The sequence below is a fragment of the Mus pahari genome, chromosome 4 (assembly GCF_900095145.1).
Source record: "Mus pahari chromosome 4, PAHARI_EIJ_v1.1, whole genome shotgun sequence".
Lineage (NCBI taxonomy): Eukaryota > Metazoa > Chordata > Mammalia > Rodentia > Muridae > Mus > Mus pahari.
Window position 1 is genome coordinate 99401555 of NC_034593.1, and position 16830 is coordinate 99418384.

Consider the following 16830-nt stretch of genomic DNA (forward strand, 5'->3'; position numbering starts at 1 on the left):
CACACACACACACACACACACACACACACACACCTATTTCAGTTCATCACTACCAATCTCATGGCCAGCATTACTCTACTACTCTTTTCTTCTTGGTATTGATTTCTTGCCATGTTAATTTCTCTGCCACAACAACTGCATCTAATACTGAGCTAGGCAAAAGGCTTTTAGATTGAGGTAAAATAAAATAAAACACCAAAAATCGTATGTGCTCAAAGGCAAATTAATATGTTAAATGTATATGTTAAACCTAGTTTTGAACTACTCCAATCTTTCCTTTAATAAAGTATAAGAAAAATGATTTCAAAAATGAAATCTCATTCTTATACACCTTTGTTTAATAGCATATTGGGTCCCATACCTCTCTTATATGGTATTTTTGGTTCTTTCCCATGGTGACATGAAACTTCTTGGCTAGAATTCAAGATATCACACAATCTACTTTCTATTTTTCCTTCCTTTATTTAAAAATATTTTCTGTATTACATAGGCACATTCATGTGCACACACATGGCAGGGTACTGTGGGGGAGGGGGGAGGGGCAGGAGGAGGGGAAGAGAAAGAGAAGGAGAGAGAAGAGAAAGAGAAACTACTGGAACACACACACACACACCACACACACACACTCTCTCTCTCACACACACACACACACTTCCCAAGTCACAGGAGAGTGTTTGATATTTCTGAGACAATATATTGACTCCGGCACTCTGCTCACATGCCACCTTGGACAGTTCCTACCAAGCCCTAGGAAGTTAACTCAGGTACCTCTTCCTGCTCAAGCCTCATTCTCAATTGGGCCTCATTAATAAATGTCCGCGTACACATCTTCCTTTGTTCTGATTTTGTCCTGTCATAATTGTTACTCTACCCCACGACCTTATGTCACAGCAGCTATCTGTTTAAATCCTTGAAGCTTCTCTCATTAACCCTGCACTTTAGGAGGCATTCAATACCGACTCCATCATTTTCAAGGGCAACGATGCACATAAAAGCATTAAGGTTGATAGGTGCTAAGCACAGAGGTCTTTTTTTTTTTTTTTTTTTTTTTTTTTTTTTTTTTTGGTTTTGCTTTTGTTTTTTGTTATTTTAATTGTGGATCAGAGGCTCAAATGTACCTTCTGTTTCCAAAAGAAAATCTTAGGTGACAAGATTTCTTCTGATTTCAAGCTGGGACATTCTGGGGGAATGGTCCTGACCAAAGTTCATCTCATAGTCTATATTTAATATTTGATACATGTTTGCTTTAAATTTGGTTCAAAATGATGGTGTTTGTTTGTTTGTTTGTTTGTTTTCCTGGTGAATTGCAGGATTAACAGGCACTTGGTTCTACCTTGGCACCCATCTGTCCTTTGCTATTTTTGCTTGATGGCCAGTTTGGGCACTCATGACCATCTCTTCTAGGACTGTTGAGTGCTTTCTGAATCATATCTTGTCATGTGGCTTTAGGAATCTACTCTTAAGAATAAGTGCTTTCTGGAAAATTACAGCAGACAGGCCTTTTAATTCTTAGCCTTATCTTGAGCTACTGTTCAAGTGAGTTGCTTTTCTTTGGGCTGTCTGAGTGCCTTTCACTGTTCCTCTCAGTGTCTAGCTCTTGGTACCTCTAATATTGACCTGTCCAATGCCAAACATCTCTGCTTATTGCCACAGTCCATCTTCTCATAGTATGCCATTTTGAGTTACATGTAAATGTAACTGCCAGATACCTAGAAATTACATGAGTGGCAGATAGAAAATTAGATCAGGTTTTTTGTTTTTTTTTTTGTACATGTTTCTAGTGAAATTTAATGCTATTAGTTGTTGTCATAGTATTTATCTTCTTTAATTTTATGTAGACAATAAAATGATTGTATTATAGAGATAACATGATTTCTTGTAGAAACTGTCTCTACATTTCCTGCATGCTACTATTGGATTCAAATAAGAAATAAGCACACAGAATTATAGCTGTGCTATCCAATAGAGCAGACACGAAGCTGTTAGGGCTTTAGTTTGAGTTGAGTTGTTCTATAATTACACCCAGATGCTTCCAAAGATCCTAAAGATGGGAATATATCTCCTTAGTAATTTTTATATTAATTATATGCTCAAATGATAATTTCCTTCATATTTATGGTTAAATACAAATCAGTTCTGAAATCTCCTTTCCATATTTCATTTTTCTTTTTTTTGTTAGCGTGAGAGCAATACAACTGAGGTGGCCTCTGTGGCTTCCTCTCTTTTCATCGGGGCAACCTTGTTTCAGACGACCTGGCTTGTGGGTGTTTCATAGTCGTAAGTTTATAAACATGGGAAGCAAAGTGAGTGCAGAACCATAAAACAGAAGAAGTTACAACACAGGCAGGAAGTTTCTGCATAGATTTAAATGGTTTTTGATTGAATGGACACACCGACATGCCCCCTGCTTGACAAGCTTCTGAGAAGACTTGAGAGCCTGCAGAGGAAGAACCAAATAGCAACTGTGTAAGGTTCACTACGAGGCACCTAACCCCAATGTCTCAAAACCCGATATTGATTTTTTTTATTTCTTTCACCATGGCGTTTCAATATGCCTTAGATTTATTACCTTCAAGATCCGGGTTAAGATTCAGTGGTGGGCATGATAGCAAGGTTGGTTATAAGTTATGTAGATATTGTTGAATTTATGAACTCTGCAGTTCCAGGGAAGCTTTCAGTTTAGGAAATATATTAACCACATACACATCACACTTCATTTCATGGTGAGCATTTCCAAGCTGGGTTCCCTACTGTGCCACTTAATTTATGGTCTGACCAGGTATACACATTGCCATACAATATTTCAATATAAGCTGTGTTAGCCATCAGAGGAGATGAGGGCGAGTTTCAGAGAATCCAGCTGGACGACTGATGGATCACTCTCCTATACAGGCTGGGGCACTAAGTAGCCTATGGAGCTTGTCAGCTAGATGGGTCTTTTTCTGCTCTGAGATGCTGCACATACCAGCCTAGACAAGCAGAATCAGCCATGCTGCAGCAGGCAGAGGGCAGCTCCCAGAGTTACTTACGTTGACAGCCGTAGTACCAGGAATTTCCTGGCAGACACTCATCACATTTAGGCCCTGTCGTTCCAGTCTTACACTCACAAAATCCTGAGCCATTACAACGATCATGGATTGAGCCCAAAGGGTTACAATAACACTCTGTAGAAACAAGACAACACACAGGCTGGAGACACTTCGTGTGGCTTAGAGGTTATCAACACAGGAGCGTCACTTACTTAGAAGGATTCACTTACTTAAAGGAAGATGTCCATTAATGAAATGCTTTGGCAAATGTGGCTATTTCAGGGCCATTTATTTACTTGCTCAGCCTTCCATGGCATCATCTTTATGATAGGGGAGGAAAAGAGCTGAACCCTTCCAAGGAAATAAGACATCATGCTTTCACCAGTAACAGATCATAATGGAGATTCCATTTGTTAGGTCATTTTTTTAAGATGGTTTAATGAATGCCATGAGAAGTGTGTATATCAAGGATAAATCAATATTCCATCAGTGTAAAATCTGTTTTAAATTATTCAAATGGGTTTATCTGCTACCCTCAGTATCTGGGAATGGCTGAGCTTCTCAAAGTACAATACGAATGCACTTTACTCATTTAAAGGTACTTTTGCTTTATGATTTGGGATGGTGCCTTAACTTATTTATGTATATTGGGTTTTGAGATGAGCCCTTAGCCATTGTGTTTGCTGGCCATGATCACACAGCTTTTATGTAGCTTAAGTGAAAAACCATGAAAGAAAAATAAATTTCATACTCCCAATCTGAAGGAAAATAAACTTTGAGATGGATGTTTGTCTTTACAACTTTCTTGTCTGGGCAAGGTAATGGCTTGGCGTAATAAAAAGCCAAGGGAATGTTTCTTTGATCCCCACGCACTCCTAGACAGGCCATTTGAATATCTGAAGCTCTGCAGTGTTCCTAGCTTAAGTGGGAAGTGAGAAACCTATTTTGTCCTCTAGGTGGGGAAGCACAGGTGGTTTGGAGTGAGGGATGTTTGAGCTAGTGTTCTCAGCCACCATGCTCTGTGATCTTGGGTGGGTTATTGTGACTTTCTGTTTCTGTTTTAAGATGGAACCATTGTGAGGATCTCTCAGTAAAAGTTGGAATAAAATCATGTAGCAAATGGACCAAAGCTCTGGGGAGTTCAGCTTATTTTTAAGTGAATTGTATTATTAGAGATGAGGACTTGGAATTATCATTGTGAATAGACCTGGAGGTTTTACTCAAATTGTGACATGGAGACAAATGAAAATTTCTTCCAACAATGTGAAGGACCTTTGAATTATGATTTATGTCGTGTTAACTCAGTATTTAGAGCTTAGAATTCTCATGAAACAAACAGTTATAAAACTAATGATAGTGTGTATGTGTGTGTGTGTGTGTGTGTGTGTGTGTGTGTGTGTGTGTGTGTGTAAAATTAAAATAAAATTGCAAAACATTTCTATTTTTCCCTGGCAGCATTTTTTATTCTAACGTGTGTCTATGTGTGAATAGGAATAATTAAAAGTCATTATTTTGTTGTGGTTTTAAATGTTTGTTTATACATTTGTATTCACTGAGTTGTGCCTAGGTCACCCTGGAATGGGTCTCACTTTATAAAGTGGGCATGTTGATAAAGAGTTGTTGGTGTTTGGTAAGCCAGTTGTAGTTACACCTGGGCAGCATGAACCCACATGCTGTTCCAAGTAGTCCACAGTGATCAAAGAGATAGGTTTTTAAAAATTAAAAAAAAAATGCACTGTCCAACATCTAATCCATAGTAACCCCCCGTCTTTGTTGTAAGAAAGATGGACAATGTAATCTTAGTTATAAAAATAAATGGGCAAGAGACATAAGGTTTTCCCTTCTTCACCTTATATACGAATAATACCATTTTTTAGATTTATAACTTACGAAGTTCTATTCAATGATACATGGAATAGTAGGAGAGACCGTAAGGATAATATTTTATTACGTGAACTTATAAAGAAAATACAGGGCTGTCAGATTGCAAACCAGCATAAAATACTTTGTACAGCTCAATTAAAACCTTATACTACAATTTATTTAGGGGCATTGAAACCATCTTGAGTTTCCTTGGTTCTGTGCAAGGGAGCTCTCATTACCTGATCGTGGGTTTCAAGGAGAATTAAAAATAATGCATCATAACTTTGAGATATGTTTAGTAGCAACTGCTGAGCCCTGTGTTTCTCTCTGATGCAAAGCTCGTTAGGAGAATTATTAACAGTGATTACTCAAGGTCAGAAACCATGCATCCTCTAGCTTCCTGCTTAATGCTCAGGTTTGTAGAAGACAAAAGCAAACAAGGATGCCATTTTCATGTAATTGTTGCATCGTCATGGGGAAATGTCATGTATCTCAGAAGACATGATTGTATGTCTTCTTGGAATATGTATGAAAATTGAATAAATTCACCAGTCAACTCAAAGCAGCAATCACTGTGGCAACATGAACTATCCAGCTGCATTATAAATTTGCTATAATATAAAGTGACCTCAAAACATCTAGCTAGATTAGAGATGTGAGCTATTCCCTCAAAGTTGGATGGTGAATTTAATTGACAATTACTAAAAAAGAAATTAAAAGGCATCTTTTGAAAAAGTTTGTTTTTTTTTTTTTAATTCAGAGATGATATAGAGTTCAAAGTATTTGAGAATGCCATGAGAATGAGTTAACCAAATATCCATTCCTTTAGTTCTTTCTGGACTAAATAGCAATTAGTTCTCAATTGTGGTAGGGACTTACAAATTAAATATTCAATCTTTCCCTGTAAGGTCTTCTTGCTTTGCTTTATTTCAAGTATTTAAATGTGAGATACTTTAATTTCATATATATATTGAATTAGGGTTTCTCCTAGTGGTTGTATTCACTTAACCTTTTCTATCTTTTCTTTATTTATAGGAGGGTATTTATATATTTTCACAAGTGGCATACAGCAGAATATATTCTACATTCAAAATAAAGACAGCAGTACATCTTTTTGTTTCTATTAATATCCTCAAGTCTTCATAATCTAAGTGTTAGGAATGTAATTGGACGCCTTTTCATGATGGCAGTAGGATGGCTACTGTCCTGCAAAAGCACACTGGAGGTAAAGTCTAGGCATTTTTAGCGTTGCTGGCTGTGCTAGAGTGGTTAGGAGAGAGTGTCCAGTCTATGAAGTCAGGGTGTTCTTAGCTAAGAGTGGACAAGTTGGGTCAATCTGTCTTTATTTCACTCCAAATATGAAAGAGGGAAAGATCATTATTATAATACTTACCCTACTGTTTTGTTAATGAGAATTAGTTGTTTTATCTTTTTTTTTTTTTTTAACTGCATGTCAGTGCATACTTTACCAGTGTTTCCTGTCCATTTGTTTACAAAAAAGCCAGGAGGTTTAAATGACTTACCTAGCTAGGGGATAGCAAATTGGGTGTTGAACCCAGCTCTCCAGCATCTAACTCCAGTACTTTCTCCACTAATTCACAAATAATAAAAAAAAAGAAGCATTTTGAAAGAAATAGAAAATATTGTCGGCATATGCATACTTGGTCCAGATAAATTCAAAATAACCATAGTGCTATTCAATGGTAGTAGGCAAGAATGTCCATGATTGTCATACTGAAGGCAGAAAGTGGGGATCCGAGACTCACAGTTGAATTGAAAAGCTGCTTCTTATTTTTGCCAAAAAGATCACTTTTCATTTTATGTCTACTATGCTCGAATTTTCTAACTTATTAACACTACTGAAATTTGTCTCTGGAAAACTCTGCCTGTATAATTACTGGTATGGTAACAGGCATCACACTTCAAATATATATACTTTAAAGAGTAAATTATACAATGAAATTCCATTTATTGTTTCTCTATCAGGCTCTCTCATGCCACTATTTTGAGATAGGGGCTCCTGCGATGCAGGCTGCTCTCCGTTGTGTAGTCAAAGCCTGCCTCAAATTCCTGACTCTTTTCATTCATCCACCACTTGCACTGATTACAAGTATGCCCCAGCATGCCTGGCTCCAGACTTCCTTCCTTAAAGTCAAGCTCTTCATAGAGAAGGTAGAAGAAACTTCCAAAAGGGAAGGGACACTTGATCCTTCTCAGCTGAGAATAATCAGTCATGGAGGAGGGGCGAGGCTCCTGGGATTTCTCTTCCCAAGACTCTATTTTCTACAGCTCATATACCTTATGATCTAACAGAATTTATAACCTGGAGAAGTCTTGAGAAATTACTCTTCCTCTGGGAACAATAGGAAAATCCAATAAGTGGAATTTCATTGCTGCATATAGAAAAGGTAGGCAAACTTTTGCATTAGAACTTACTAGTAGTTTTCAGTTCTTAATAGCAACATTTTTAATATACCAATATTTATAGGTCATCATCAGTTATACCTGACTCTTTATCGCAAAGTATTTTACCTAAAATAGTTAATTATCATCTTAAAGGTTGAATGTACACTTTGAGGTGAATAAAATCAGATGAAAAGTTTATCAGATTTTAAGATTTCATGCAAAAATTAAAGAGAAAAAAGGAGAGGGAGGGAGGGAGGGAGGGAGGGAGGGAGAGAGAGAGAGAGAGAGAGAGAGAGAGAGAGAGAGAGAGAGACCAAAGAAAGAAAATTCGAATATTCTTCATTTCCTAGATATGATTTCTCATGACACCATCTTTAACATAACAATATAAGGTTCAAGTTCCATCCTCCCCCAACCCCAGACCAAATATGGCTTTATCCAAATGCAAGCGAATTTTCAGTCTACCAAGGATATTTACTCCATTGAGGATATTCATTCTGGCTCAGCCGTCGTGCAGTTCACCAGCTTCTTCACCCTAACCAGCTTCCCATAGCTCCAAAGGCACAGAACAAAAGCTGAAATCATAATGGAACTGACCTATGCACACATTCTCATCGTCCAGCTGTGCAGAAGCATTTCTGAAGTAGCCCAGCCTGCATAACTCACAGTGCTGCCCTCTAGTGTTGTGTTTACAGCTCACGCAAATGACTGTGTTTAGCAGATCGATATAACTGCACCGATTGGAGTGGCCGAAGCATTCACAGTCTTGCAAGGAAGAACAGAAATGTATACGGAATGTATACAGCAGCAGAGAAATAGCACGCTACATGCTTGGGTGACATGTGGGATGGAGAAAAGATGGCGGCATGGCATTACATATATGGAAACCAACATAACACATGGTGACAACAGGTGGCTGTTTCAAGCAGGATAGAAAGGTCGGACAAACACTACTGAAGATTGTTAATTCTTGGCAGACAAGATGAACAGAAGCATTTGCAGGTGTACACCTTTTAAAATTTTGGGAAGGCTCCGTTTCAACGGATGCAAAAGTCTAATTTTGCACATGAAAAACTTCACTGACTTTGCATCATTTCTCCCATTTTTTCCCCATCTTTGCAGCCCTAAAAAGGACGCATATGAGCAGCAGCAGGTGTGTGGATCTGCTGACTCCCATGGCTCTTTTGTTTTCCTTTTAGCTTATGATGTTGGTGGAGTTCTATAGACATCATGGCAAGTTCAAAAGGATTGAGACAATGACACTGGTTTTGATTTTGTTTGTCTCCCTTAAGTCAAATATACATGATTATGTGTTACAGAAAACACAAAATACGGGGTGATTATTCCTATGGACAAACACTTAAAATGCCCTTCTCTTGAGTTTCTTACTGTGTCTGGTACTAAAGGGGAGTTCAGTGACATACTGTACCCCAAATTCCTGTTTTCCTTTTCTCTTTAAAAATCCAGAGATGCCCAAGAGGCTGTAGGAGTGATATGGTATGAACCATAGAGACATGAAGAGGATGGGAGCCGGGAAGTGGTTGTAGAGACATTAGCTTTTCTCTCTTGCATTTCACCCAACACAAGAAATTGTTTTAATATAATTCAACCGTCAAAAAGAAATGATTAAAAAAAAAAGCCTACAATGATTTCATTGGAATAAATAACAATTTAATAACTCTCAAAAAATTGCGAGGGGCAGTTTGGTGGGAATCAAAATATGGGGATTTACCTAGCTGACATTTATAAGAAAAGTGAACCATGATTCTGCAACTGAATTTGCTTACAAATACTCATCTTATTAATGTCTTATATTACCCAGCAACAAAGCCAAACGAACTATTTGAACTCATCTATTCATTCTTTCTTCCATTCTATATTTTAATGGAACATAACTATTATAAGTGTCAATTTACTCCTTTTTTGGCTTACACTCATTTTTTTTTTAGAAATATAATATTTTTGTATCAGAGTAAAAATGTGTATATAAATTAAGGGAATAAGGAAAGGTGATATACACATATATACATACACATATAAATATGCTATATGTACTATATTTGCTATGTCTGAACTTATCAGAACAGTATGGACTCATTAATCAGAGATCTGGTTACTGCAATAAACACTAAGATTAAAGTTTGTCTAGAAGAAGGGGAGGACTCGGGAGGTGAGGAAAAGTAGAAGAGAGACATTACCGTGTCAGCAACTTGTTGGATCGAGTGGCATAAAAGAGAAGCAAGAGCAAGGTGGATATCTGAAAGCCACATGACTGGAGATTAGTCATATAGATGTGTAGGGAATAGTGCTGTGGATGAAAGCAGGAAAGGACCAGGTGGAAAAGAAAGATCGAGAGAAAGGGACTGTGAAACTTCAGTGTGAGAGTGAAAGTATTGAAATAAAATGAAGTAAGACATGTCACAGCAATAACAATGCTACCAACAGCAGTCAAGTTACAGATCTTGAAGTGAGTTACTTTGGAAAACAAGTCACCAAACCCACAATGCTTTCATTTCTGTGATGGCACTAACTATTCCGGGTCCTGTTTGAAAATCAAATTATTAATTTGATAGGAGAATTGGCAATAGTTACTTAAGAAAGCATAATCTACTACACTTGTACTATCATAAATGTATTTCCAAAGGTAAGTGGATATTAAAAAATCAAAGATGTTCTAGGAAGTAGGCTGATGACAACTTCGTCTTTTAAAAGACTTTTTTGAGAATGTTTCTGAGACCTTGGAAAAGCTGTCTTCTCTGGCAATAATATATTTGAGAATATAAAATTTAAAATGTATTTGAAAAGTATTTGGAAGGCTTTAGAGGGATATATCCATAAAATATATATCAATTATAATCTATGTATCTGTTCATTAAGCTATATAGAATTTGGGTATGGTTAATTTTGGTATGATGTTTTAATTTATTTGGAAGTACTTTTATAACAAAGTTTATAAAAATTCTACAAAGAGATAATTCATAAGTGATTATTACACTGTTGTATTATTTTGGGGCTATTAATTTACCATCCTTTACTTTCCAGTTTCCTAGTCTTCTCTTCAAGCACAGAACCTGGCATGATCCTTCCTGATATGATCCAACTGGAGTTGTACTGCACATCAAAAGTCCCAAGCTATGATACTAACTATTGACCTACCACATCTTCCTTTCAGCCTAGAATCTATGGAACCTTCTTAGAACCTCACTTCCTTCTATATTTTCCACTACCCTCTTACTTCCACTCTGTCTTCTGGGGAAAATTGTTCGTGAATAAATTCGATTCTTTACCTCACCATGCTAAAATGTTAGCAACCATACATAAATGGGAATCTATTTCCTATTTTCAAAGAAATCTCACTTGAAGTTTATGCTCATTAACTACAATTGCATCCTGTGGGTTACCGCGTAGTCCTTCCCTAAAGAGTCACAGTATAACCTTAGATGTTGGATCTCCTCTTTCCGTACTCATTGTTTTTGTTGTTATACATTTGCTTTTTGTCTTCAAACTTCACATGTTTCAGAGTTTAGTCCTTGGGCCTTTATGCTTTTTAAATGCCACCTAGATATTTTTAAGAGTTTAAAAATCATGTAGAGGTAGACTTTAAAAACATCTCCATGTAGAACACTCCAAAATACTATTTTCCAACCTGAACCAGCTCCCTATTTAGTGAGACTCCATGCACCCTTCGCACCATCTCCACCAGTATATTTAAATAACATCTTAATGTTAAGGTGTGTGAACTAAGATGCTGGGGTCCCTTCCTAGCTCTGCGGCTCAACCAGTATCGTAAGAAATACCAAGTCCATCCCTCCCACTGCTTAGGTTGCAATGCCAGGGTTGTCTTTGGCATCTCTTCTTTTCTCTGCCCACACAATCAACCCACCTGGCTCTGCTTTCATATCTGTGGCAAAGGTGACTTTTCACCATCTCCACCATCTATCTCATCCTTAGCTGCCGATACTATCACCCTTCACTGACATTGTTGCCATTTCTAAGCTGCATTTCCTGGCAGTGAGAATGATCCAATAGAAACTCAGAGGTCCTCACTCCTCAACATCCTACTGGCTTCCCATTTCATTCATATTAGAAAGTTCATTGCTCCCTCCTTTAGTTTATGAATCCTTGACTTCTTCCTGACTTTCTCCACTCTTTTCTTCACTTGTTGCAAGACTCCTCTTTATTGCTCTTGAAACACATAAAGCACATTTCCATGGTTATATTGTCCCTTGGGTGGGTTAGATGTATTCCTCTCCTGACATCTCTACTCAGTATTTCCCTCCCCCAGCACTTTGTCAAGTCCAGGCTAAAGAAAATTCTCTGAGTACTTCATCTGAAATAATAACCCTGCCACTTAAATGTACTAATCTTCCAGTATCTTAATCTGTCTTTATGTTTTTATTAGCATTTATAATATCTGAAAATTGCATTTTAAAAAGGTCTTGCTATCTATCTATTCAGTATAAACACATGCGTGTAGGCCATATCTGCTTTGCTTGAAGCTGTAACCACAGAACTTAAAGCGTTTCCTCACATATGCTAATCATTCAGAAATTCTATTGAATGAGAAAATAAATGAATGAATAATGATCTTAAAGTATTCTCCCACAGGAGACAGAGGAAAACACAGAGGAAAGAAACGTTTAAATATATTCTTATACCACTCAAATCCCAAGAGAGTCCAACTACGTCCTACGCATTATACAGTTTAGAAAAACAGCACCGCACAATAAGAAATAAATGAGTTAGTGATTATATTAGCTGAGTGAATGCATCTGTGTACAGACCAGTTTAGGAAGAAAAAAATAGATTTCTGCACATTGCTGTGCCTTTACATTTTTAAATTTCAAGTCATATTGTAATATATAACATAACAGGCATGTGTTAGAGCTGAAGTCTCTAAAGCACACAATCACGAATACATGGTGTGACAGAGCAAGCACAGGCAACAAATTTATCAAGATTCTCATGTACCAGGCACCTTATGCAAGGAGGAAAAGAGAAAGAGGTCCAGTCATGCACGAGTGTGATTAACACTTAGTGTCAGATACTCTGTTGGGTTGGGCTCTCCTGTGCAATGAAGGAAATGCAGAAGTGTCATCAGCCTTAGGAACAGTAGAAAACCCCAATGTGTAACAAACAAATATGCCTTTGGATGTCTTCAGCCATGGACTAGTGATCTACTCAGTAGACAGTGACTTTTACAACTATGCCTAGATCTATAATATACTATACATATATATGTATATTATATTATATATATATATATATGTATAGCACATATATATATATATATATATATATATATATATATATAGTGTTCTGTTATGCAAGGTGCTTATGATAATGAGGTGCTTATTAGTGACCAGTTAAGACTAAGGCAGGCTAGAGATGCTTTTGAGAGGGAAAGAGCTCATAGTTGACTCTTTAATTGATTTGTTAATTGGCTTTCCATGGCAACCAAGGTCCATAGCTCTCTCGGTTTTTCACAAGGTTTCTTCTGACTGAAACTGGCTGTGGAAGACCTCAGCAGATGGGGATCACAGGAAAACCAAAAGTTAGAGACAAAGACAATTGAAGAAAAACAGTATCAGGAAGAAGAAAAGATTTCTTTTCCTTTCTATGTCTTTGTTTGTTTTGTTTTTTTGAGACAGGGTTTCTCTGTATAGCCCGGCTGTCCTGAAACTCACTCTGTAGACCAGGCTGGCCTCGAACTCAAAAATCTGCCTGCCTCTGCCTCCCAAGTGCTGGAATTAAAGGTGTGTGCCACCACTGCCTGGCCTTCTATGTCTTTTTTCCTTATTTTACTCCTTTTTTTAAAATATTATATTATTATATCACCCATGTGACTACAGCAATGACAACAACATACACTCTGGTTGTCATAGATCATTTCCTCAAACAAGGAAAGCCTACTTAATTCCAAAGCTGTTGAAAACTCATTTCATTAATTTACACAGAAAAGGTTGGAAAAGCTACTTTAGAAAGGAGGCAAAGAATAAAAATTGTGAAAATTCTTTTTCCTTCATTGAACTAACAATATGATGCTTCCCTTGAGATCTTCCCCATGGCAGAAACGAAGAACCTGCAGAATTCTCTCTCATTCTTTTTCTTCTTCACTCTGCAGGTTCTGAGACTCTTCTATACATTTTAAAAAATAAATCTCCTCTATTAGCTGCCTTCTTCCTGCCTCTGAAATGTGTCTGCAAGTAATTACTGCTCTGGCTTAAGAAACAAGAGGTCACAGGATCGGACTCATATCAAGAGGCCTTTGGTATATTGGGCGTAAGAATGAATGAAAGGGGACCAATTCTCTCATCTCCGTTCTCCTTCATCTCTTTTGTTTGGTTCAACAGCATTGCTTATTATGGATGGGGAAGCTTCTTGCCATAGTTATAATGACTGCTGTGATATAGATCATGAGTCCAGATCAACTTCGAACCCTCAGAACCTACCACATGTTTATTTGTATTTATTCTCTCTAATTCCCAGCCCAGATGAAATTGTCTCCAAAGGCATTCTCAATATCCCTTAATTCAAAATACACCATGATGCATCAGGACAGTTTAAATATGATTATTTTCCCTTTTCCCATATTGATACCAATTTTCTCCTTTTCTCCATATGCTTCAAATATAAATTCAGTATCGACTGCAATCTTGAAAACAGTTAAATTTATTAAGCAAGAAGAAAGCTCTCCTGGTGTTTTACCACAAAGACCAAACCAAGTTCAGATTTTATCAAGAGGTGTTTCATGGAAAATAAAATAAGAAACAAGGAGGAAGACATATGCCCAACAGTGAAGAGTGGAAAACAAGACACACCTGTTACAGAGGACATTTAAGAAAATTTGGTGAAGAAATAAAAACAGGGTCTTCACGTTTCCTGAAAAATCTTCATTCTGTGAATGACAGATGCTAGCTGGAGTAGGCTAATCATGAGTCACAGATGAGCTGCTGCCCATTTTAACTTAAAGGAAGCCATAGGACTATTACTTTAGAATGTGGCCAATACTTAATCCAGAACTCTTCATGGATGTTTTGCACATTTGTTCAAAACCATGTTTGGCATCATAAACTCTAATAGATTTCCTTAGTCACACAGTGAAATGGGAACCATAAAAGAAGCCTGCCTTTCTGGCATCACAACAAACATCCTTGAGACCCACTGCCGGTGGATTTTCTTATTTTCAATAAAAGGAGCATGGGTGTTAGAGCTCTCAAACTCATGGCCTACCCAAGAATCTTAACTGTCATAATTCCTACCAAAACATTAGTTTTTCAGAAAACAAATCCTGGGGCATCTTTAATTGCAGGTGAATTTCTGAGTGAAGCCACTTTTCATATATGTAGCATTCTCGGTACTTGTTGATGCATTAGCTGGGTATCAGTCAACATGCCTCACCAATAAGCTGATGGGTACACTTCACAGATATTCCAGATTCATACAGTGCAATGTCTCACAACACATAACACCATGGGATCACTGTATGAATCCAAGAATTCCTACCTCGCTTGTGGTTTGCAACTTGAACAGAAGAAACTGTTGACAAAGCTAATTTGGGAGCAACTGCATAGGTTTAAAAAAATGAACAGCAAATTAGAGACAATAGTGAAACGTTCAAACTGTAATTAATACCTTATTACCATCCCACTCTGTGGAGCCCTAGATGAAGAGAATGTTCTTATCTTTTTTTTTTCCTGGAAATCTGTTGCAATTACAAAGGAAGGCTCTTATTTGGCTGCAAATGTTTCAACACTGTCATTAGTAATAAAGCTTTTGTTTTTAGAGGTATAAAGAAATAACATTTATATCAGGAGTCCCGTGAGCAAAGCTTATCCTCACGACAATATAGGTGCTAGGATCCCTGATCATCCTGCTTCACATGGAACTATTGGAATGTTGAAGTAACAAGCAATATCAGTGCCTCGGTTTACCATGTCACTCTTTCTGGGTCACCACAAATGTCTATGTATGAGCCAGCTAGACCCATTCATTGTTGTTGCCAAACATACTAGAGATTGCACAACATAGTCATACGATCAAGCATTCAGCAGCATTTGACGTCCTAGTCACATGAATATGGGTCCCTCTAAGAATTGTGTTTCTCGTCTCACTGTGTGTTGCCTCAGTGTTTCTGACCTTTGTTAATGACAGGATTGTCTTTCTAAACTAGTCTGCTGTTTCTTTTCCACCGATTCATGATGCAAGTAACAAACCAGAATAAGGTCTGGGGGTCTTTGCTGATGTTGGCAAGATCAATTATGGTTCTACAGAACAGTCCTCCACCAGACATTTTACCTGGCACTAGTATTTCGAGTTTAAGCACTTAATCCAGCTGTGTTACATTTTTAAGTAGCTTCATTCGAGCTCCTTATCTACATCCTAAAAAAATTTGTACAATTGGCCTTCTCTAATGCCGTTTCTAAAAGCTTTAGTCCCATAACACCAAAACCATCAAAATAATCAAATGGGTCCATTTCATGATTTGAACAAAGCATAATCTTCAGCTCAAAACTCACTGTGGAGAAGTGTTAAGCCTGAGGTCTTCTCTTGTGTGTTTGTCATAGTACTGAATTCAGTGGGAAATACTGTGTGCCATTCAAAGGTGCTCTCAGTGAACTTGCCAAGGAATAAGAGTGCTAAACCGCTTTCCCCCAAACCCGCCATTCCTCGGGGAATTGTATTAGCAGGAATAAACTTGAACTGTATTTCTTCTTCCATGTATGTACTCAGAAACTTGGAGAAATTCATTTAGAGCAAATGATTAAGGTAATTCTATTTGCTAGTAATGTATGTATCTAGGACAGTCTCGATTTCATCACTCTGATAGTGGACTGAAAATGCAGCCCTTCCAATTTGACTCCTCAACAAATTGCTAATATATTTTGTTTTGCTTAGTAGCTATTTCCTGATTCCTCCTTTTGCTCATTTCCTCCTCCATCTGTATTCATTAGAGTTCAAAAGGAACATCCTGTCTATAACTAAAGAAGGCAGAAGTCAGTGATGAATGTTTTATTTTTGGAGAAAGAATGCAAAAAGAACACTGCTTTCTGTTGAGATAAGCTCCTATTTATATACAAACACATGTACATATAGGAAGGTGTTGGTGTGAATCTAACATTACCTTGCAGCTTCACAAGTTTATGATCCATTTTAATAATTCTATTTCTTCCTATGTAATCCTACTGTTAGTTTCCACTATTCCTCTTTCCTTCTGCTTCTAGTTCCTTTCTTTCTTCATTCTTTCTTTCCTTCCTTCCTTCTGACACCAAAAGCCATAAAATTATTACTGTTCTGAGAACAGACCAGGAATTTTTTTCTAAGCTGGTAAAAGTGAATGCTCCTAGGTAGATGAGATGGAGGGATAATTCTAACAAGAGAATGTTTTAGAATGTGTATACATGCATCATGCATTTATATAGATATATGAGAAGGAAAGGAAAGGAAAGAGAGGCAGAGGCAGAAGCAGAGAGAGAAAGGGAGGGCAGGAACGAGGGAGGGAGGGAAGGAGAGAGAGAAGGGAGGGAGGGAG

General features: G+C 37.4%; 1 protein-coding gene across 8 annotated transcripts in view; it reads right to left on the minus strand.

Moving 5' to 3' along the window:
- Ntng1 (netrin G1) overlaps positions 1–16830 on the minus strand; it is a 348447-nt gene that overhangs the window by 46297 nt on the left and 285320 nt on the right. The window contains exons 7-9 of one of the 8 annotated variants that reach the window (XM_029537535.1): positions 14805–14864; positions 7896–8063; positions 3030–3164 (exon numbers count right to left, since the gene is read on the minus strand). The exons of 2 other annotated variants lie outside the window; for them this stretch is intronic. In XM_029537535.1, the coding sequence (XP_029393395.1) occupies positions 3030–3164; positions 7896–8063; positions 14805–14864 (363 nt within the window). The remainder of the gene's footprint in view (positions 1–3029; positions 3165–7895; positions 8064–14804; positions 14865–16830) is intronic. 5 more of the 8 variants (XM_021195663.2, XM_029537537.1, XM_029537536.1 and 2 more) reach the window with 5 other exon arrangements.